The 22,615-nt window shown below is 53.9% G+C and overlaps 9 protein-coding genes across 9 annotated transcripts; 5 read left to right on the top strand and 4 right to left on the bottom strand.

Annotated features, from left to right (window-relative positions):
• Positions 1-156: 156 nt before the first annotated feature.
• On the top strand, positions 157-2,708 carry PG994_011269 (Dolichyl-diphosphooligosaccharide--protein glycosyltransferase subunit stt3; the record flags this gene model as incomplete). The annotated part of the gene is made up of 5 exons (XM_066862678.1): positions 157-304; positions 371-394; positions 489-1,163; positions 1,223-2,381; positions 2,438-2,708. The coding sequence occupies 5 exons, from the start codon at positions 157-159 to the stop codon at positions 2,706-2,708; spliced, it is 2,277 nt and encodes a 758-aa protein (XP_066711788.1).
• A 967-nt stretch (positions 2,709-3,675) lies between these two features.
• On the top strand, positions 3,676-4,955 carry PG994_011270 (uncharacterized protein; the record flags this gene model as incomplete). The annotated part of the gene is made up of 2 exons (XM_066862679.1): positions 3,676-3,710; positions 4,136-4,955. 2 exons carry the CDS (start codon positions 3,676-3,678, stop codon positions 4,953-4,955), a joined length of 855 nt encoding a protein of 284 aa, XP_066711789.1.
• A 987-nt stretch (positions 4,956-5,942) lies between these two features.
• PG994_011271 (uncharacterized protein) lies at positions 5,943-7,127 on the top strand (the record flags this gene model as incomplete). The annotated part of the gene is made up of 3 exons (XM_066862680.1): positions 5,943-6,370; positions 6,391-6,770; positions 6,835-7,127. 3 exons carry the CDS (start codon positions 5,943-5,945, stop codon positions 7,125-7,127), a joined length of 1,101 nt encoding a protein of 366 aa, XP_066711790.1.
• Positions 7,128-8,269: 1,142 nt separating this feature from the next.
• On the bottom strand, positions 8,270-8,888 carry PG994_011272 (uncharacterized protein; the record flags this gene model as incomplete). The annotated part of the gene is made up of 3 exons (XM_066862681.1): positions 8,270-8,343; positions 8,429-8,618; positions 8,865-8,888. 3 exons carry the CDS (start codon positions 8,886-8,888, stop codon positions 8,270-8,272), a joined length of 288 nt encoding a protein of 95 aa, XP_066711791.1.
• A 739-nt stretch (positions 8,889-9,627) lies between these two features.
• On the top strand, positions 9,628-11,752 carry PG994_011273 (cytoplasmic dynein-like protein 1 intermediate chain 2; the record flags this gene model as incomplete). The annotated part of the gene is made up of 2 exons (XM_066862682.1): positions 9,628-9,750; positions 9,833-11,752. 2 exons carry the CDS (start codon positions 9,628-9,630, stop codon positions 11,750-11,752), a joined length of 2,043 nt encoding a protein of 680 aa, XP_066711792.1.
• A 612-nt stretch (positions 11,753-12,364) lies between these two features.
• On the bottom strand, positions 12,365-16,904 carry PG994_011274 (nucleoporin; the record flags this gene model as incomplete). Its single annotated transcript, XM_066862683.1, has 6 exons — positions 12,365-13,519; positions 13,597-14,684; positions 14,746-15,875; positions 16,051-16,066; positions 16,120-16,338; positions 16,481-16,904. The coding sequence occupies 6 exons, from the start codon at positions 16,902-16,904 to the stop codon at positions 12,365-12,367; spliced, it is 4,032 nt and encodes a 1,343-aa protein (XP_066711793.1).
• An 864-nt stretch (positions 16,905-17,768) lies between these two features.
• On the top strand, positions 17,769-18,644 carry PG994_011275 (uncharacterized protein; the record flags this gene model as incomplete). The annotated part of the gene is made up of 2 exons (XM_066862684.1): positions 17,769-17,894; positions 17,961-18,644. The coding sequence occupies 2 exons, from the start codon at positions 17,769-17,771 to the stop codon at positions 18,642-18,644; spliced, it is 810 nt and encodes a 269-aa protein (XP_066711794.1).
• A 507-nt stretch (positions 18,645-19,151) lies between these two features.
• On the bottom strand, positions 19,152-19,851 carry PG994_011276 (Acetyltransferase; the record flags this gene model as incomplete). Its single annotated transcript, XM_066862685.1, has 2 exons — positions 19,152-19,202; positions 19,288-19,851. 2 exons carry the CDS (start codon positions 19,849-19,851, stop codon positions 19,152-19,154), a joined length of 615 nt encoding a protein of 204 aa, XP_066711795.1.
• Positions 19,852-20,459: 608 nt separating this feature from the next.
• PG994_011277 (uncharacterized protein) lies at positions 20,460-22,197 on the bottom strand (the record flags this gene model as incomplete). Its single annotated transcript, XM_066862686.1, has 4 exons — positions 20,460-20,517; positions 20,571-20,742; positions 20,820-21,668; positions 21,789-22,197. 4 exons carry the CDS (start codon positions 22,195-22,197, stop codon positions 20,460-20,462), a joined length of 1,488 nt encoding a protein of 495 aa, XP_066711796.1.
• Between the last annotated feature and the right edge of the window lie 418 nt (positions 22,198-22,615).

Raw genomic sequence — 22,615 nt, forward strand, 5'->3', positions numbered from 1 at the left:
ATCCACTTGGCCCGACCTCACCCAAACACCCACGAAACAACACCCATCTACTTCAGCAACGGTCCAAGCCCTGGTTGCCTCGACTTCCATGATCACCACAACTCCCTAATCGCTTTTTTGTCCGAAGGGAACAGACAGCTGCGATAGATCAAAATCATGGCTGTCGCATCCGCCTCTGACCCCAGCCCGATGCAGGTGCTGGCTGACTTTGGCAAGAGCAAGAGTCTACGCACTCTGCTGAGGGTCCTCATTCTCTGCTTCATTGCCGGCGCTGCTGTTTCCAGCCGTCTGTTTTCCGTCATTCGTAGGTCAAGCCCTGCTTGCGTGTGTAGATGACCGTTTGCTAACCAACAACCACCCGTCATTCTAGGCTTCGAGAGTATCATCCACGAGTGTCAGTTCAAACCGTTCCTCCCACCCATATCGTATCGAGGAGCTTCACGACGTCTCCCCCAATGCCGACGTACGATTGCTGACCTTATAGACAGTCGATCCGTGGTTCAACTTCCGAGCAACAAAGTATTTGATCGCCAATGGATTCTATGATTTCTGGGATTGGTTCGATGACCGAACATGGCACCCTCTGGGCCGAGTCACCGGAGGAACGCTGTACCCCGGCCTGATGGTCACCAGCGGTGCCATCTACCACGCCCTCCGAGCCCTGACTATTCCCGTCGACATCAGAAACATTTGTGTCTTGTTGGCCCCTGCCTTCTCCGGCTTGACTGCCTTCGCCGCCTACCTCTTGACCAATGAGATGACCACCAACACCTCGGCTGGTCTGTTGGCTGCTGCCTTCATGGGAATCACCCCCGGTTACATCTCGAGATCCGTCGCTGGTTCGTACGATAACGAGGCCATTGCCATCTTCCTTCTGGTCTTCACCTTTTACTTGTGGATCAAGGCCCTGAAGCTTGGTTCCGTCCTGTGGGGAGCTCTGTGTGCTCTCTTCTACGGCTACATGGTGGCCTCGTGGGGTGGTTATGCGTTCATCACCTGCCTGGTGCCCCTTCACTCATTTGTGCTCATCTGCATGGGCCGATACAGCACTAGACTCTACGTCTCCTATACCACTTGGTATGCTCTGGGTACCTTGGCCAGCATGCAGATTCCCTTCGTCGGTTTCTTACCTGTTCGCACTAGCGAGCATATGCCTGCTCTCGGTGAGTACCTTTGGCGCACAGCAAAGTATATCCAAAATCCCCGCTAATCATGTCCCCAGGTATCTTCGGCTTCCTTCAGCTGGTTGCCTTCATTTACTATATTCGATCAGCTCTCTCAGGGGCCCAGTTCAAGGCATTCTTGTTCGTTGGCCTGGGTGCAGTCTTCGGGCTTGCGCTGTTGGCCCTTGTCGCCATGACTTCGGCCGGCTACATCGCCCCCTGGTCCGGCCGGTTTTATTCGCTGTGGGACACTGGTTACGCCAAGATCCATATCCCCATTATTGCCTCGGTGTCGGAGCATCAGCCTACAGCCTGGCCGGCCTTCTTCTTTGACCTGAACATGTTGATCTGGTTGTTCCCTGCCGGTGTTTATCTGTGCTTCCAAGACCTCAAGGATGAGCATGTCTTCGTTGTAGTCTATGCCCTGTTCGGAAGCTACTTCGCCGGTGTCATGGTTCGACTTATGCTGACTCTCACCCCGATTGTATGTGTTGCCGCTGCCATGGCCTCGTCGCAGCTTCTCAGCACTTTCCTGTCGGTCAAGTCCCCCAAGGTTAAGGATCCTGCACAGGAGGATGTTACAGATAGTTTGTCCAAGAAGACCAAGCAGAACGCCGGCGGCAGTCTCCGCAGCGCAAATTCGCCCTACGTCGGTGTCTACAGCTTCTTGTCCAAGGGCTTGGTGTCAGGTATCATGACCATCTACCTCCTCCTCTTCGTGCTTCACTGCACATGGGTTACATCCAACGCCTACTCATCTCCCTCTGTCGTTCTCGCCAGCAGAATGCCTGACGGTAGCCAGCATATCATTGATGATTACCGCGAGGCCTACCAATGGCTCCGCCAGAACACCAAGGAGGATGCCAAGATCATGTCGTGGTGGGACTACGGCTACCAGATTGGTGGTATGGCTGACCGCCCTACGTTGGTCGACAACAACACCTGGAACAACACCCACATCGCCACTGTTGGTAAGGCCATGAGCTCCAGCGAGGAGGTCAGCTACCCTATCATGCGTCAACACGAAGTCGACTACGTCTTGGTTGTCTTTGGAGGTTTGCTGGGATACTCCGGAGATGATATCAACAAGTTCTTGTGGATGGTGCGAATTGCCGAGGGCATCTGGCCCGACGAGGTCAGCGAGCGAAAGTTCTTCACTCCCCGTGGCGAATACCGTGTTGACGGTGAGGCCACCGAGACCATGAAGAACAGCTTGATGTAAGTTTTCCCCGTTCACCGAGTTGCAAAGGCAGTTGACTGATAATCATGAATAGGTACAAGATGTCCTACTACAACTACCACACCTTGTTCCCTCCGGGACAGGCCCAGGACCGTGTCCGTGGCGTTCGTCTCCCCGATACCGGGCCCGTGCTCAACACTCTGGATGAGGCTTTCACCAGTGAGAACTGGATCATCCGTATTTACAAGGTCAAAGATCTCGACAATGTCGGTCGTGACCATGCTGCTGCCGCCTCGTTTGACCGAGGCCACAAGAAGAAGAAGGCCACTAAGAAGCGAGGCCCGAGGGCGTTGAGAGTGGACTAGGTGACCTATACATACTAAAAGCGGTAATGAGCACTGCAAAAATTAAACCTCTTATGTTATATATGGCATCCCTGGGCTGTTTACTGAGTTAAGAGAACAAATGACCAATGAGAAAGGCATTTGTATGTAATATTTATCAAACAAAATCAAGGTGCAAAAAAAAAATATTATTCTCTTGATAACGTGCTACCTCTCTTGCCTGCTGCTGGTGGTGTAGTGTCCGTCATGCTACCCGTGTGTGCTCGTGGGCTCGGTGTGTCGTACTTACCTAGAGCTTCATTGTTCCCCCCTTTCCATAAGGTGGTGCCTGCCTGGTCTCTATTCTTCGGGCGAAATCCCTTCACTGGGCCTTGTCTATAGTTGGATTGTTCCCAATCCATGGACTCTTTGCTGGCCTAACTGGATTTCTCCAGAAGTCGATTGTACATTGACGATCCCTTGCCCTAAATACTCACAATGGCGGGCAGCAGAATCGGCGACAGTGAAGTCAACTATCATCAACCCACGTCCCGCAACAGAACAATCGCTGATGGTTCTGCGAATATTCAATCCGTCAAAGGTAATGACACCGTACTTTGGTTTTGTGGGTTCTCTGCTCCATGTGACCTTTTTTTGTCAATGAAGCTTGTATTCACTCATGCTGCATTTTACCTTGCGTTCACTCTACACTGCTTTTCCTACATCTCCTCCCCAGTTCTGACCTGACTTCTTGATCCTTCCCACCTTCTTTCCACCACCATCCAGCTAATCGCCTACAACCCTTCACAGCTTGACCAAGACACTCGAGGTCTTGGTTCGTTCCTCACTTGTTCGACCAGTAACTCGGCAGCACCTGCTACAACTTCCGTCCTTCACCACCCTTTCGTTTCCTTCTACGTGCCCACACCACCTTCCAGAACTTTGTTCCAGAACTTTGATCAGCATACACGAGAAAAGCAGCAAGAGCAAGAGCATCTCGGCGTGAGGCATGTGGAAGTCTCTCAAGGCCCTTGGTGCCACCAGGTAAGTCACTTTCCTTCTCGTTGTCCGACTTCATGTTCCATCTGCCTTGGCCTGTCGTCCCTCAAGACTTGGTTCTTCCGTCCCATAGCAGCTACTCCCTCTTCCGTCGCATGTGTATTCCGTCACAAGTTGCTTCCGTCGCAAGCCTGTTCGTCGCAAGCTACTTCCGTCGCATCTTTTCCTTGTCGCAAGTTGGTCTCTTCGTCGCAAGTCTCTTCGTCACAAGTTGCCTCCGTCACACATTTTCCCCGTCCCAGGTTCTTCCGTCGCATAGTAGTTACCTGCTTCCGTTCCATACTTTCACAGGACCAACATTCTAGCCCACCTCCTTGGACTACAACCTACTTCACATCATCTCTAGCCTGTCGAGAATGGTACAAGTGCCTTAGAAGAATGCCACTGACAATCAATGTTCATATCTACAGCACTCAAGGCCATGTTGACAGCCAGGCATCGCTAGGCGCCGGTGAGGGCTATCTCCCCGATAATTCGTCGTATGAGACCAAGACAAAGTCGGGAAAGTCTGCTACCCGCAAGAAGAACAAAGAGCTATTGCAGAAACATGGCTTCGATGTCCTAGGCCAGAGCTTTGGCATCCCATCCAGAGTCGATTATGAGAGGGAGGTACTTGGGGACATCCCTGCCGGACAGACTGCTCGTCGTCGCTCCCTTTCGGTTTCAACATCTGACCAGGATATCGAGATTTACCTTGACAACGACTCGTCCCCTCAAGCCAAGTTGAAACCAGCCCATCGTAAGAGGGTTAGTCCTCCCCCCTCGTCCGAGAAGCGAGTCCGCCGCAAGTCTGGACAGACAGCAATGCACTCTGCGAACTTCCAGTTACCGACAAGCAACACAAAGCAGGGACATCGTCAGCGTCCGCGTTCCATGTCACAGTCAACCACGTCCTCGAGTGCAAAAGACAGCCGCAAGCAGATGGTTATGTACAAGTCGGACGATGACGATGAAGACACAGACTCAGAGACCACCCAATCCTCGACGTCTTTCTATCTCCCGCCGCCTCCGCCTCCCCCAACATACAGCGACAGGCCCACCCGGCATACTATCCCACGCACCCAACAATGGCTGGCTATATGCCTGTTGTCTACCCCATGGCCGGCAATGGATACGGCACGGCTCAATATCCGGCTGCTACCCCGTTTCCAGGATTCTATTATACTCAGCACCTTCCTCAATGCCCCCAGGCTGCTGGCTCCAACATGTATCCGCATGGATTTGCGATGAACCAGCCCGGCTCACTGCCAGTACCTTCGCAACTCCTGCAGCATCAGCTTGGGAACACAGCGCCTTATAATCCACCCATGACAAATTTCCCTACAGGCCTAGTTCCTCCGCCGCCGCCCCCCCTCCTCCCCGATTGATCGAGCGGAGATCGCTCCACGTGGCGACGTTCAGGCCAACGCCGATATTGACAAAGCAGTATCCGGTAGAGGAGATGAGCCAGCTGATGACAACAACCCGAGTAGCAGTCATCAGAAAGATGGACCGTCTTTGGAGCGCAGTCCGAAGCAGTCTGTGGAACTGAAGAGCAAGTCGCTGGCAGAGGACTCCGAGAAACACCAGGGAAAATCGACGGCAGCACAAGATGATGAGGAACCTTCTGGTTTCCCATATAAGCATGTATGTGCCGGATGTGGCAAGCCGAGATCCAATGGATACCATATGACGCATCGTCTGAAGAAAGACGAACCCGCCGAGCCTGATTATTGCCGGCGGTGTGTTGCTGCTGCTGCATTCACAGACTCCGAGGCACCTTCTATGGACGGGCATAGCCAACTCTTTACCCCACATGTTAGTATTTCTGTCGTTCTGTCATTATCAGGTATTCGACTGACTTGTCCCTAGGGCCCTCTCGCGTCAAGCCGAAGCAGTGGCGCAGAGTCGCAGATCAGGAAGGGTTATTATGTCTTCGATGATCGAAGCCGTCGACACAAGTTGCACGATAAACCCAGAAGGCGGAGTTTTCTCAAATCCTTCATGCGTGCCTCAACACGCCATACGCTCAGCAGCGAGACCAGATCTATATCCTCTGCCGAGGAAGGAAGTTCGCGAGCTCTTTCGTCTATGCCAGGATGCAAAGTTCGTCGCGAACCCTCGCTTGTATCTGCAGAGCATTCGTTCCACCGGGGGAAGATCGCAACACCAGCCACCCACACATCGGTTAGCACACAGCATACCAAGGGCGGTTCATGTAAATCCCATCTTGCTACAATGCAGCTATCGGATGCTCGCCCTGACTATAAGGACGCCAAGGAGAAGAATTCTAGATCCCGGAAGCTTCATAAATTTAGAGTTGAGCAGACCACTGCATCAGTCGCAGGCAATGGATTGGCAGTACCAGCTCGTAAGAGTAATAGGTACAAGCAACCAACAGTACGCAACGAAGCTTCAGAACTTGCCAACAGAGCTTTGGACTCCAGCGCGCTTGATGACAACCACACCGACATCCTTATACAGTCATATGAGGATCTACCTGGTATTCCATTTCGCGCCCCTAACGAGCGGTCTGAATTCTCCGACATTACTTCGCCGGCGCAAGCCCCTATCGACACAAAGCGGAGCACCCGAAGCCAGGATAAGACTATGTTTACCAAGCTGACATCCTCTCTTCCGAACGAGGAGGCAAATCCGTTTGGCGAGTACGACTCATCACCCAGAGACCCTACCAACTGGTTTGGCTCTGTCCCCGTACGCCAACCGACCCGGCCTCATCGATCCACGCCGCCTATCCCCACATTGTGAATGATTCGTGGGGGTATGAGCAGAGCCACTTCGAGAGGGTGGCTGAGGAGCTGGCCGAAGAGGATCTCATGCGTGCCGGTAAGCGCTCGGGACTTTTCACTTCGTCCCGAGATAGTTCAACGGCATCGAGCAACCCGTTCTTCAGTAACCTGACACCGAGTTTGATCTCTATAGAATCCTGCCCTTCGGACGAAGAACGCACCGATGGCAACGACAACTACGAGATGGCTGCAGGAGGTGGATCTGACGGGGAAGAAGATGACACTGTTACGAGCAAGAAAAGCCCCAAGCAACTCGGTAAGCATGTTTCAAACCCCAAGCATGCATTCTCGAGGTACATCTCATACTGACGACTTTTTAGAATTTTCTAGCTCAGAAGACCGCATTCGCAAGACTGCAAGCTGCAACAGATACCCCGATGATAGACATGCCAATGTCAAGACCACCGGATATCACATGCCGGATGCAGGAAATATGTACAACAACCACGACATGGACTCAACCATCTCGAGTCACTCGTCTGACTTTCGACCGCCCGCGGATGGCTCGTCTCTCCTTGCCCACACCGGACATTCGATGGACGACATCCCCTTTTCGGGCACACGAGCTCCCCGTCGCCGAACCCGCCGCTTTGGTGGTCTTTTGCGACCCTAATTTGGCACCTTGCATTCGATTTCACGTGTTTCTCTCTTGCCGATACACCGCATTGCGCTGGCGTTTTCTCTCCATACCTTTGCATGCTGCATTTGCACACGAGCTTCTGCATTGAATCGATGTACTATTACTACAGAAAAGCCTTTTTGCCGATATGTCTCCACGACTAGACCGGATGGCTTGTTGGACTGTCTGAACCAAGTCCCTACTCCCTGGCTGTTTCGTCTTTCGGAACAAGCCATGTGTAAAGGAGACGATGGTCATGCACAAATTTTGTTTTTGAGCTGCCCGAACACAGAAACCGAGAGAAAAGACCGAGAAAAAACACACACACCAAAATTACAGGGGCGTTTTTGAGGAAAGAAAGTGTCAAGGATATCAACGTACACATGTTTAGTACATACTAGCATACCGGTTTCCAGGATGACGAGGGACAAGATCCGGATAAACCAGCAGCAGTAGGCCACATATCTGCCTGCCTGCCTCTCCCGATGGCGGTATATATCCCACAACCATACACTCTACTGAATGAATACCTTACCCCCTCCCCTGATACCCGGACTGGAATACCCCCTGGTGTACCCAGCAAAAGAAGACACCGGACATTACATAGTTATGTAGGACCAATACAACGTCTCTTCTCATCACTACCTCTCCCGAGCGTTATTTTGTCATAAAGTGCTTGTTCGTATTGGTTAGTACATTCATGTCAACTGTACTACTTATGTATAGGCGAGGTTTAGGCTCCGGCACCCTCGGGGATCTAGTAATTGTCGTATTACACATGTACACAAGAACCTAAGGAAAATCTATGAGGCTTGTTATCTTTTTGAGACCGTCGTCATCATACACGCCCCGATCCGCCGAGGCAAGACCACTACAGCCAGCACCTGCAGGGGGCATTGCCAGGGTATCACGTAGGTTGTCTTGCTGCTATAGTAGCTTCTGCTCCAGTGTCATACACTCCCACACATGGACGAGACTCTTTCTTCTACTCGAATGGCCCTCCTTGTTTCCCTGGTTCCTCTTGGGATTGGGCGAGCTCTATGCCAGGTCCACCCACTTGCTTCGGTCTCCGCTCCGTCACATTACAGTCCATCATCTGGCCAAAAGTCGAGGTAATCGATCATGAATCAATCGGATTATGCGGTCTGCTTGTCCAGAGCGGTGAGGTAGGCCTCGAGGTCGAACTTGGGGTCCATAGGGTCTTGTTTCACTGTGTCGCCTCAAGTCAGCATCTCTTTATTTGCTTGCACAAACCACACACGCCGGAATTCGATCTGAGAAAGGCAAGAACATACGAGGGCTCTTCTCGCTAGACGGGGCCTTGGGGTTCTTGGACTCGGCATACTGGGCGCGAGCCTGCTCTATTAATTGTTGCTTGTGCGCCCATTCCTTCTGTGCGGCGGCGGCCTTTTGCGAGGCGGTAATGGATCGCTGGTGGCTGAAGCCATAGAAGACACCGAAAGCGAGAGCCGAGTACCGAAGCACCTGAGCAGAAAATATTTGTTAGCATATCCCGTCGTCTTCGCTGTTCTGTCCAGTTGCGCCGTTTCCGGGGTGAGATCGAGATAGGTCCGAGATAGGCGCATGAAGGAGCCGGGGTTTTGAGAAGGAAGAGAATGGGTTCTCTGGTTGTATAACCCGCTCTTCAAGTTTCGCTGCCATCTCCAAGCCCAGAGACGACGGAGGGGGGGGGGGGGTGAAGGAGCAGGAAGCAGAATCTGGCCAACGTACGTTAACTCCCGAAGAGGCAGACATGTTTGCTGATCGATTGGACGGCTGGCGGATGAAGGAGAGAAATCGAAGAGGAAACCGCAGCAAGCGCGAAGGCGATTGAGAGCCAATTGACGAGAGTGGGAGGAGGGAGAAGTTGAATTGATGTTGATGTCAAGGAATATGGAGAGCGACGGCCAACTTGCTGGAGCTCAGTCAGTCTCGATCAAATCAATCCAATCCTGTCGAGCCGGGAGATTTCGCACGGCAAAACTTTGGCTACGTACGGAAGTGGAAGTACCCAAGTACAGTCAGTTAATTACTCTAGATGCATAACTGTGCTTTATGCATTTGATAGCGCTTATGCAACCCGCCAATTATGTAACCTTAGGCAGGTTAGTAGTGCAAGGAACAAAAGAGAGAGATGCACGCCTGCACGCCTGCACGCCCGCACGCCCACGCAAGGGAGACGGACAAGGCACGCAGACAAGCTGGCAAGGTACAAGGGACGACAACCCTGCTAACACCAACGTGCATTTCATTTGACGGCGACGGCCATTAGCTCCCAATAGCATTAGTCGGTAGCCAACCTACTCCGTACCCTGAAAGGGTTCAGTTCATCGGTTTGAACCCGAAACTCCAAAGACATCAAACCCCAACACCAACTCGCATCTTCAATCCCAGCCATCAGCCGCCCGCCGTCGATAACCCCAGACCGGGCCAATCGCAACTTCTAAAGCGCCACGGGAGGTCCGACCCGGCATGGGTTTCTGGCGCCGACAAGATGCAACAACGCAGAGATGAGATTCTGGCCAAGAAGGCGAAACTCGCCGAGCTCAAACGCCAGAGGGAGTTGAGGGCAAACCAGGCAAAAACTGGCAGGCCGAGCGTGAGCGGTTCCGGCGATGTATGTCCCAACCTACTATATACCTACCTACCCTGACCCTCCAACAAGGCGCTGAGCTGACTCTGCATCTTCTCTTGCGCAGCTCATATCTCCCACACCTGGCCGAGGCGACAAGCGGGAGGAAATCGAGTTGCTCATCAACAGCCTGGTCGGAGAGAGCAGGCCCGTCTCGGTGTCCACAGGCGCCGCGTCCCCGGCGCATCGAGCAAGTCGCCCCAACAGTGTCCTCAGCGCCGGCGAGCTGAGCGGAGACATCTCGGAACTAGCATCGCAAGCCAACGGCCAGATTGCCGCCCCTTCTCAGCCCCAGGTACTCACCACCGTCGCTCTACAAACCGTCTTCGAGTGTCCGCCCTCGCCCGTCAAGGAGATCTTCTCCTACAGCAAGGGGGTCCAGACCACCGACGAATGGACACCCCCTCCTACACGAGCCCGCGCCATTTCCGAGCTGCCCGAGGACGATGACTTCACCGGCCTTCCGTCCACACCAACCAAGAAACAAAGCGCAAGGGCCAAGTTACGAGAAGAAGAGTTGCGACAGAACCTGCGCAAGGAGATCGAGGAAGAGCTCAAGGCTACCTTGGACGGCTCGGTAGCCACATCCAATTTCCCGGCCAGGAAGCTTACAGACGAGGAGCTCAACGCCGTGACCGCCTCGGACGACTTCGTGGACTTCGTCGAGCGATCAACCAAAGTCATCGAGCGAGCGCTGGATTCCGAGTATGACATTTTGGCCGACTACAGTCTACAAGTACACGAACTAGATGAAGACGAAGAGCAGGCGGGCAATGTGGCTGGCAAGGGCCGGCGGCGCGTCAAGGAAGTCATCCAGTTCTACGATGAGCGCTGGTCCAAGAAGCGCATGGTCAGCAGCATCGACTTTTCGCCCAAGTTCCCAGAGTTGCTCCTTGCTTCATATACCAAGAACCCAGCAGCACCTCACGACCCAGATGGCATCGTGCAGGTTTGGAGTGCCAACCTGCGTGACCGACCCGAGTTTGTCTTCCATGCCCAGTCCGATATTCTGAGCGCCAAGTTCTCTCCCTTCCACCCCAACCTCATTATAGGCGGTACATATTCCGGCCAAGTCCTGCTGTGGGACACGCGAGCCAAGTCTGCCCCGGTGCAGAAGACACCCCTTACTGGTTCCGGCCACTCGCATCCTGTTTACTCTGTTGATATCGTTGGTACGCAGAACGCCAACAACATCATCTCTGTTTCCACAGATGGCAACCTCTGCGTGTGGTCTGTGGATATGCTGGCCCAACCCCAGGAATCCCTCACCCTGACCAACCCCCATCCCACCAAGTTTGATGACGTAGCACCAACAACCATGGCCTTCCCAGCAGCGGATCCTACTTACTTCTTGATTGGCTCCGAAGAAGGTCCAATATACCCCTGCCACCGATACGACCGGGCTGGCGCGAAAGCTGGTATCGACTCACGCGTCGCATACAAGGGCCATGCTGCGCCGGTCATGTCCGTAGACTTCCATCCTCCACGAGGTCCCGTTGATCTCGGCGACCTTGTTCTTTCGTCATCGCTGGACTGGTCCGTCAAGTTATGGAAGGTTCGCGCACCAGCCGCAACTTCCACCATTGTCGAACCCCAAGGTACCGCCGTGGCCCCTCTCCTGGAGCTGGTCCGTGAAGATGTCGTCTACGATGCCGCGTGGTCTCCGGTGCGGCCCGGTGTGTTCGCGCTTGTCGACGGCGCCGGCAACCTGGAGATTTGGGACCTGAGCATCGAGACCGAGATCCCCATTACCAGGATCAGCCCCAGCCAGCGCAAGGAAGGCCGCACAATGCTCAGCAAGAGTCTGAACAAGGTGGCCTGGGAGCCCAGCGAGGGCAAGCGCCTCGCCACGGGCGGCATCGATGCCGCCGTCACCGTGTTCGAGGTCGGCCCCGACCTTGGCGGTAAGGACGGCGTCAGGTCGGAGGAGTGGTCCAGCGTCAAGAAGCTGGTTGCGCGCCTCGAGGCCGGGGGCGCGGTTGTATGAGTCTGAGTAGGTTTGAGTCTAGTAGTTGGTGCTGTTGACTAGTCTTCTTCCTGGTGTGAAGAGATCGGGGCGATGAATGCTTTTCCCGGGGCAGAGGCGAAGAGGAAGAGAGAAGAGGCCATTTTGAAAGAGCATACTAGTTTTGTGTGGCTCCCTTACCCAAAGACCAAGTTGGGTTGTTACTTGTGTTATACCCCTTAAATTTAAACTGTTGATATATGAATTATGTAAGGATCCATAACTCCGTAGTCTGGGTCTATGACCATAGAAGAATGATCGTGTGGCAAGCCTTTGCCCGGATAAGCCGAGTGACTGGCTGGTATAGCAAACGACACCCATTATCTACAAAGTAGGTCATCGAGCATGGAAACCGATGCTCACTCTGATAACATGGACATTACCAGATCAGACAGGCAATGAAATGGCACGAATGTGATTCGATGGGCGCCAAAGATCCGCAATGTGTTCTTGGTTCATTATTACTTTTTTGGTCCAGGAAAACTAGACTACAGGTACATGTTGCTACATGTTGTGATACAGATTTTGGTGTTTTTGGTCTAACGTCGTCATCGTTGCATGAAATATCCGTCCCTTTCTCTCGGCCCCATTCGCTCAATCTGTTTCGTCCAGCGCAATGGCGACCGGTCCTCTCTGCGCAACCGCATTCCTGACCTTGCCCAGAACGACGGACCGGCGGGCCCGGCGCTCCTTGACCGCCTTCTTCTCGACTTCGCCAAAGCCGCTCATCTTCTTCCGCGGCGGCACCGCGAACATGCCGCCACCGATGCTGGCCACCGACGCCGAGAGCGAATGGCGCATCGCGCTCGCGCGGGGATGATGGCCTGGCGTGCCCTCGCGAAACAATCTGTCGGGCGAGAACATGAAGGACGAGGTAAACTGCTTCTTGGGCGTGCTAAAGGGGGAGCCCTCGCGGCTCCGGGTGCTGGAGCCGAAGTTCAGAGTGCCTGGCGACGCGAATCGCAGGGAACGCATCCGGTTCTCCAACAGATCAACATCGCCACTGCGCTTCTCGGCCATGGCCGTCATCTTGGCGATGGTACGTACTACGGCGTCTATCGTAGGCACAGGGCCGCCCTTGCCATTGGCACCGCCGGCCGCCGCGATTTTTGCTCTTAGCATAGTAAGGCTCTCTTCCGTCTCGGCCAAAAGCCTGGTAAAGTGGGCTAGATCCCGTCGAAGGTCACCCTGTCGGCCTGCCTGCTCAGTCGTCAAGGGCAGAGCTCGGTTTGCAGTGGCTTGATCAGGGTCAAAGCGAGTGTGGATAATCTTCTGGAGATCATTGCGCTTGCAACGGTCGCGGACGAGGTCCCGCAGCAAGTCTTGACATTCCGCCACCTTGTCCTCGGCATCGGTGATGCGAGCCTCTCTCAAGTCATGGGCCAAGTCTCTTGAAATGATCCTACTCAAATCCTCGAGCTCGCCAATGGTCCAATCCTCGGAGTTGGATAAATCTTCCTTTTCACGCCTCTCATGCCGGAGCGCTTCGGAGTGGCCGGCAATAAAGTTGGCAAGGGACCGCCCATTGAGCCCTAGCGTATCGATCATCGCGTTGATATCGCGATACACTGCTTCAACTTGAGCAGGGATATTATTGTCGGCAGCTGGGGCTGGGCCGGCGTGTGCGATGAACTCGTCGAGGTCCAGAGTCGGCTTGATGCTAGCGCTAAGCAGTTCTTGTTTCCGCTCATCTTCTTTATCGACCAATAATTGTGCCTCCTCGGCTTCCTTTCTCTCTCGCGCCTTACGCTGTTGCTCTATGTGCGAATCGACTGCAACACTTTCTCGTCCACTGATTGGCCGACTCTGTGTTTTCTGCGACGCACCCAGGAGCTGCGATGCCATCCCGGGGCACTGAACGACCTGGTTTGTTCGCTTCCCATTACCCTGGATGGGATGGCCCCACGTATTGGACTTGGTGAACGGGGGCTGATGGGATTGGGTTGTGGGAACGTTGGTATCCCTTGCCCTGTGTTACCGAACAGGGATTTCCGCTCGGGTTCTGGGCGAGATATTGTCGAGAAACTGCCACCCAATCCGTCGAAAGAGCTCTGAGGGGTGAACCCTGGTGATTTGTCTTTGCTGTCCTTGCTTCCCGGAGGCGGGCTCAGATCTTTAGCGACATCGACACCACTGCCTTCGGTGCCTGCTTCACTGGCATCTTCCCCTTCAGCTTCATCCGACTCGTCATCTTCTTCACTATCCGAGACTGGCGGTGGATTTGTGGGAAACATGAACAACCCAGTTGATTTGGGGGGTTCTCTATCAAAGACAGACCGCGGCCTTGCAGGTTGGGATGGCTTTGCAGGCTGGGATGCGACTCCCGGAACTGGTTGGAACTTCACATCGTATATCTTTTTGTTTGTTGTGGGATCAGGGGGTAATGGCGCATCATCGGACGCCTCAGGCTTGGGCTTGGGCTTGGGCTCTTCCTTTTCTCCGGGGAGAGGAGGAAACTTAACATCGTATACCTTCTTGTTGGTAGATGGATCAGGCGGGAACGGAATGTCGTCACCATGCGAAGGCGGGGAATTCGATGGTAAAGGTAATCTTTCTGCCGGCTTACTCTTCGAAGTTGGGAAACTGGGAGGTAGTGGCGCTTCTTCAGGTAATTTCCTGGAATCCGGAGAACCTGCTGATGTTGTTGATGAGGATGATGACTCGCCAAAAGGATAGGATGCCTTACTGGTAGAATCAGGGGGGAGAGGAGCGCCAGGTACCCCGGAGAGCGGCTTCGGCGATTCTGGTTCAACTTTGACCTTGGGGGGCGCCGAATATGCTCGATGTGGGCTTCGAGGGTTGGCCAAAGAAACCGCCGCCCGAGGGCGCTGTGGCGGTCTGTGAGAAGAACTTGGATGGTGCTGGGGTTGTCGTAGGTGTTGTAGATTGTTCCTTGCTTCCAAATGGGCCAGGGCTATTTGGTGCGGCAGCTTCCCCAATAGCAGATGCAAATCCACTCCCAAACATGGACATACCCCCGGAAGAGGCTTCCTTGGAGCCCTCATCGGCCTTCTGATTGGGGTCAGGCTGGAAACTAGAAGTAAGCTTGAACGGTTGGGAGCCGAAGGCATTCGACGCGCCTGCTGGTTTGGAACTCGGCGGCGGGAACGATGTACTGCTGTTAGTTTCCGTAGAAGCTTCAGTCGGTTTGCTCGAGGCAAAGATACTTGTTCCACTCTTGGCGCCACTATTACTGAGAGCCGCGAAACCTCCCTGGTTCGCGAAGCTGGCAAATCCGCCAGACGGTTTAGCTGTTCCAGCCGTACTTCCGAAGGGGGCTGCCGAAGTGGCAGATCCGATACCTGCATTTGCAGATCCAGATTGTCCAAAAGCAGGTGTGTTTGTAGCGGTCGATGCTGTAGCCCATGGAGAGACTTTGGCCCCAATCCCTGACTGCTGGCCAAATGAAGGAGTTCCAAACTTCGGGGCCGAGGCTGCAGGTTGACCCCCAAAAGAACTCGAGCCGAAAGCAGCGCCGCCAGTGCTTGAGCTTGCCGATTGCGAGCTCCAGGGCGATGACTTGGCTCTCAACGCCGAAGGTCCACCGAAAGCAGGTTTGCTAAGGCTAGATGGTGCCCCAAATGCTGAAGCATTGGCTGCGCCGAATGGGCTCGACGTGTTTGGCTGAGCTTGTATCCCAGAAGAGGTGCTGGACGCACCAAATGCATTCGACTGGGCTGGCTGAGCTGCTGCGGGTGCACTAGCCTCGGCAGCTACCAGATTGCGGTATGTGGTGCCTGCTCGAATCGACTCGTTATATATGATCCACCACGCCGATAGCACGCCTTCATCGTTGAGCACCCAATACCCTGGCAATGGACCGGCGGACTGCTCCATCTCATCAGTGGGGATTGGCTTATAGACAGGCTCTTTACTCGACAAATCGAGAGCCGCGCCCACAGGCAAGCCACTGTCCAGGCTCTCTCCCATTGGCAAGGTCGCACGCTTGGAATCGTCTGCGAGCTCTGTGGTTGTGAAGACGCCCGTTATTTTAGCCGCATCCATCTCGGAGGTCAGAGGTGTTTTAGAGCGAGACATCAAACCGATGTCAGGGGTTGCGGTCGAGGAGACGACTAGAAGATCCTGCAGATTTGGGTCGGGAATCCTTCAAACGTGCTGCTGTATGATGAGGAACTTTAGGGCTCCCGAAGGGATCGACTGGATCCATCATCTTCTGGTAGTTGAAATTTGGGCCTTGGCGGGTTATCAAGTGATAACAAGAATGAGGTGGTTGCTCCGCCGTAGAGACATGGATCGATAAGAATAAATCATTTTCCAACCAGGCCAGGAATGAGACTGTCACGGTAAGTAGTCATCCTATACGAGAAAGAGTGGTGGTGTAAACATACCAAAGAAGCTCTCATTCAGAGATGGAGGCTTAGGAATCGTGGCCTTCAAGTCGCCAGTGGGCGTCATCTGCTGTATTGTACCGTCGCCTAGTCCAGCGACCAGCTGTTTGCCCTTGGTACTCCAGGCGACGCAACTGACTTGGTCCTTCAATATCTGGCCGTTCTTCCCGGCAACAAAGTCCTTGCTCTTCATATCTGCTATGAGCAGGTTGCCTTTGTCTGTGACAACAGCGCATAATTCCCCCCTCTCGGACATTGGATTGGGTATGAGGGCTCTTAGCGATTCCCCGTTGGTTGGGATCTCGAATGCAGGGCTGGTCGAGCCCTGAAGGAGAGCTTTGGACGTCGTAGACAGCCAAACCTCCACCGTTTTCGGCTGAGAGGACCAAGTAGTTCTCGTCCGACGTGAAGGTGAGTTGGCATATCCTCGTGGGCAATGGTAGCTTCAGCTCTGGGTTGAATGATCGAAAATCGCTGTCGCCGTCTTTCGGGCCGGAAAAAGCTTTGCGCACATTTTCGGTGGTCGCGATTGTGAGGCCATCGGGGCCAGCTGCGGCAACAAGGCCTTTCCAAGAAGCAATGGTGAGGAGCGAGGCGTTCTGAGCAGGGGCGGGAGACCATGCAGAGGTGAAGCGGACTTTGGCGTCGCCAGCTATGGACAGAAAACCGAGGGTTTCGGTGGAAACAAGTTCCAAGTCCGGGCCTTGATTGACAGATCCTGCTCCTGTCCCTTGGGCTGGCCCGGGGCCCAGGGCATTGCCAACGTTCCCAAAGCCAAAAGCCATGCCTGTTGACAAGTTCCCAGTGTTGGACAAGAGGGCCAGGTGCTCTTTCTAGAAGGGGTTTATGTGCATCGGTAGGAACGAGAGGTTGTCGCGTATCACGTCGCTCGTGGGAATGTGGCGGGCGTTGAAGAAGGAGGGAAAGGGTCTTTGTAAGAAAAATCGACCCTGAATGAAATGGGATTATTAGAGGTTGTAAATGTAAGAGGCAGGTAATCGCGACGACGACGTGACTGACCTTTACCAGTGCAAGGTAGCTATCAAAAGCCAAGGCCACTTTTTAATGGGCCCTCCCTTGAATGTTGTCGTCCAGCAGCAGCTCGGAGCCTTTCTGTTGTTCCCCCGACTCAATAAAGGTACCTAACCTGCCGGAAATGGGGGCTGAAATCAAAGGCGTATGGGCATCATAATCATTATTAATAAGTAAGTGCATGCTCATCGCCAGCGAGGCCGTGGATGAGGAACTCAACATCAAGCTCTCAGAGAGGGTACCTTTTTGTACCTTGAATCCAGGTAAGCTCCCCAGTATCTTCAATCAATCAAATCGATCAACAGAGGTAGTACCTATTGAGCGGAGGCTAGCAACTGTAAGTACCTGGGTACAAGGCCTTTTTAGTGGGCGTGTCCGAGCTTCAAGGCAGCTCCAGCTGTTCGTCAGCGTTCCAAGCCTGCCTCATCGCTACCTACATAGAGAAGGCATTCAATTACCACCACCCAACCGTCGACGAAGCGCTGACCCGAACAGCACCACGCCCACACAATCAGCTTCATCACGATCCTCCATCCACCGAATACTCTTTGACATCCCTCTCCGGGTGTCGGCCTGCTTAATTCATCGTACTGTGACCCAGCCTTGAAGCCGCCATCATGCCTGGCTTCGACTTCTCCAACTACAACCGCAATGCAGCCTTGCATGCGCGCGGTGTCCCTCTACCCAAGGCCACCAGCACAGGTACCACCATCGTCGGTTGCATATACGATGGCGGTGTGGTGGTAGGTCTCATCTTCCACGCACTTGCGTAAAGTCTGCGGCAAATGGCCAACTGACCTGTCTGCCAGATCGCTGCCGATACTCGAGCCACGAGCGGTCCCATCGTTGCCGACAAGAACTGCGAGAAGCTTCACTACATAGCGCCCCAGATTTGGTGTGCCGGTGCTGGTACTGCTGCGGATACCGAATTCACCACCGCCCTCATCTCCTCCCAACTCGAGCTTCACTCCCTGTCCACCGGCCGGAAGCCTCGTGTCGTCACATGCATGACCCTGCTGAAGCAGCACCTCTTCCGATACCAAGGACACATCGGCGCCTACCTGGTCGTGGCTGGTGTGGACCCTACAGGAGTCCATCTCTTCACCGTCCATGCCCACGGAAGCACGGACAAGCTGCCTTACGTCACCATGGGTTCCGGCTCTTTAGCTGCCATGTCCGTTTTCGAGACGCAGTGGAAGCCCACCCTGACCCAGCAGGATGCCATGAAGCTCTGCTCAGAGGCCATCCAAGCTGGTATCTTCAACGATCTTGGATCCGGTTCCAACGTGGATGTCGCCGTCATCACAGCAGACAAGACTACCCTACACAGAGGCTACGTCAAACCCAACGAGCGAAGTCAGAAGCTCAAGAACTACAAGTTCGCCCGGGGCACTACGGCGGTTCTGAACGAGAAGATCATCACCAAGGACGAAATTGGCAAGTACGTCAGTGTGCAGACTGTAGAGGGGGAGCAGATGGAGGTGGACTCGTGAAAGGGACGAGGTTACGTAACGGTTATGGACGACATCAGGTCTTGATGAGAGCACTCTGTATTTGTATACTGTGCCATAATAGACGGCGTCAATCGCTGGGAAATCTACCCGGCTCTGTCACATCATTCATTGCTCCTTGCTACAGGTATTAGATCGACATGGTGAAGCCGCCATCAGTGTGGAGCGGTTCACCCTTACAGTACAGTTGGTTGTGTACTGCCCGGGTCCGTCAGGTGCCACCGCTATGAGGCCCCTTCCACAAACCATGTTCACAAGCTCCAGCTTAACGCAACCGCAGCAGCGAGGAGAGCGCGAGTGATTTGTACGACGGGTTAGTTAAGCAAGTGACACCAACCAAGGTAGACTCCTCGTCTATCCTCCGGGCTACCTTAAGATTTGTGTAAAGCGTAACCCTTCTGAAGCTCCTACGGTACGGTACCAAACCTAGAACTGGTTCGCTGCAATTCGTATGGGAAGGCGTTCCCAATCTGGTTGTCCCCGTGTATTTCATTTCAGTCCATCCACGTCGTCCCGAAGCAGTCCATACACATGCGCATCCTAACAGGTGATCTTAAGTCAGCGTCGTTCCATAGTGAATGAGGGTCGGCTGAGCAGGGACTCGGAAGCCCTGGGGACCACTTACCATGACCACGCCCTTTTTGCAGACGGCACCGCGCATCACGCCATCCTTGGTGAACCCGGCCTTCTCCAAGACCCGCATGCTCCCGGCGTTCATCTGATAAACTTCAGCCTCGAGCCGATGCAGCTCGGGAAACGTCTGGAAGGCCCAGCGCACAAACGCCTGGACCGCCGTGGTCGCGATGCCCTGGCCCCAGAACTTCTGCCCTATCCAATACCCAAGCTCCCAGGTGCGGGACCGGACGTCGCGGCCCGGTGTCAGGCCCATGCCGCCCGCGAACTCCCCCTCGCCGTCTTCCCCTTCGCCGCCGCCGTTCGGCGTAGCGAAGACGGCGAAATCGAGAACGGGCTTCGCTTCCAGCGTCGACTTGATGAACGTGTGCGAGTCCTCCAGTGTGTAGGGGTGGGGAAATCGGTCACGCAGGAAACGGACCACCTCGGCGTCGTTCGCCAACAAGGATGCGGCAGGGGCGTCCCTCAGGTCATAGGGCCGGAGATAGCATATGGGAGTTGTCACGATGCGAGCTGGAAAGGCGCCACTGGCGGGTTCTGTTTGCAGAGTCGCCATTGTAAGCAGATGACGGGGATGTTGGGATAAATAAAAGTGCAAGTCCGAGTCTTTGCGTGACTAACTACTGGGTACAATACCTGTATACAAATATCTGTCGTACAAGTCTCTTGGGTGAATTCATCCTGTACCTTATATACCAATCATATCATACTTGTTGTGACTGGGCTATCCGTACAGTGGGTCAGGTTTATCTGAGTCACTGCCCGTCCTGTCAGCTTACACTACATTATTTGACCAGCCTATGTGCTTTCTTGCAGTAACCGTACTCCTATCTCCTTTCAACCTGGTTGGGTAGCGAAGCCAACAAGCCGATGCCGTCGGTCATCTCACTTGACACATCGGCTTCGGCTTGTCGGCGTCGTCATCGGCTTTCGTCCCGGTGATATATTCTTAGAGCAGTGACTTGGCACTACAACGAAAAAGCCGTCACTAAAGTCAAATCAACTATTTTTGTATTAAAACTTTTGGGTAAGGTATATAAACATCTAAGACTACAATATACGTGGCATCTTATCTACTTTAGTCATGCGAGTAAATGCCAAACTTGACTCAGGGGGACAACATCTATTATCGATCAAGTAGTTGTCATGCTCAAGGGTGGACTACTATGATAGTACCGCGCGGAGATCATGCCTCCCGATATCCTCTGGTTGGCTACCCGCTCTAGTTGTTTGGTTAGTGCTTGAGCACCGATGAAGATGCAGACACGAACTTACGCTGGACACAGTCGACCATCTTCTGAAACCTTCCAGGCCTCACTTCCTACTCCGACTGTAGCGTAGAAGAAGTTGGCAGGGTCGAATTTCTGCTTGATAGCTAGCAGCCTCTGGTAATTGGATCCCCAGTAGGTGTCCTGGAAATTGGGTTGGCGCCAATCGCCCTCGTTGGCTAAAATCCGCCATTAGCAATCTTCATCTGGCGCGCTACCATGCAGCCATGAGCTTGTGCGAGCGGGGGTCTTTTACCGTATGAGCCAGATCCAACTGTGGCTGCCTCAATTGCAGGCATGATCTTCTCCGTCATCTGGTCTTGCAGGGCAACCATCTCTTCCCAAGGAGCTGTAAAGTTCCAGGGCAGGGTAAGAGTGGTGTGAACAAGGGCGTCGCGCCACGCTGGATGAACAGACGTGGTTTCACTGGTTCCAAAGGAAGAGACGTCGGTTCCGACGCCGATCCAAGTCGCTCCTTGCTCAATAATGCTTCGCCAGGTCGTAGATATCTCGGCCGCCACAGAGCGAGGGATCAGTCGCGCACCGTACTGGGCAATTCCAACCTGGATGTTGCCGAGAGGCAGCGGACCAAAGTAGTTGTCGTAGTGCTCGTAGTAGCTATCAAACTGGCTATACGCCACGGTATAATTGATATCGAGAGAGTCAAGCTCTGAGACAAAGGGTCGCATGATAGTCTCAACCTCCCCCTTTGTCTTGTTATAGGCGTTGAGGGGTGAGATCATGAAGAAACTGTCGGTGAAGTAGTAGACCACCATGGACCCAGCATCAACCATAGCCGGCAACGCCTCGTGGAAGGCCTGAATGGCCTCGTAGAAGCTCTCTTTCGGGTTGTTCTCCGTATAGAAGGACAGCGTAGCTCCACCGATCGTGGCGTCCGGGAAGGCCTTGGCAGTCATTGAAACAACCACGCCAAAAGTGCCACCGCCACCCCCGTTGAGAGCCCAGAACAGATCCGGGTTCTCGGTTCGGCTGGCCTTCAAGAAGGTTCCATCAGCGGTAACGACCTCCCAGGACAGGACATTATCCGCGGCTAACCCAAATGAGGTGCTGAGAGCAGAATGACCGCCTCCTTGGGCATATCCACCTACAAGTTGAGCTTACGTTAGCATATACGGACTTGTGGAGAGCCAAAGATGTTGGCCACGAGAACTTCCCGACAGTGTGAGCCCTGCAGCCAAGAACAACGCGTGATAGTATTACTGACCTGCAATGCCAACGGTAGGGCATTCGCCTCCCACAACGACTAGCCCCTTGTCACGGCCAGCTTCCAAAATGTCAAAACCTTGAACACCGGCACCGAGCTTGACGGCCTTTCCTTGGTATCCTTGGTCATTGCTGTCGAGGAACTGGATGTCCTTGAGGTAGTGAGTCCACACAGCAAGTGCGCCGGCACCTGTCGAACGTCCGAGATAGTCGTGGCCAGTATTGCGGATGACGAATCGGATGTTCCTGTCCTTGGCAAAGGCAACAGCAGCCTTGATGTCATCGACACCAGTGGCGTTGACGGCATAGCGGACGTAGTTGCCCAGCTCGCAGGGACGAGACTTGGGCTGGAAAGGGTCACAGCTCTGATTGGCGAAGAACGGCGCCATTACCGAAGAAGAGGAGCTCATGCTGCCTCCAACATTAGCATACGATAGACGGTGAGCTCAAGCATGGGGAAGGCAAACTAACTGGACTTCCTCGAACTGCCATTGCTGCTGCAGGTTTTCGCAAACTTCTGCATCATAATCTGACCCATGGCAAGGTGCGCCAAGGGGGGACTGTCTTCACTAGACGACCCCCAATAGTGCTGTTCAACTTATCCCACTCTGCAGGCGCAGGCCAGCAGCTGTCTCCGGGGAAGCATTTGCAGCTGTTTGCTGTCCCTATGGTGGTGGCACTATGGCAACGCGATACTGCAGTGGCGACCTGGACGACGGCTAGCAAGCCAAAAAGGAGCTTCATGCTGGCGAGCACGAAATATTAGCAATAAAGAGAGGCGAGTGGCCAAGACCACAAGATGAGAGGGGAAAACGAATGGACGCGCTT

Source organism: Apiospora phragmitis (assembly GCF_038363925.1).
Source record: "Apiospora phragmitis strain CBS 135458 chromosome Unknown utg000010l:1.0-9815664.0:1.0-9183399.0, whole genome shotgun sequence".
Lineage (NCBI taxonomy): Eukaryota > Fungi > Ascomycota > Sordariomycetes > Amphisphaeriales > Apiosporaceae > Apiospora > Apiospora phragmitis.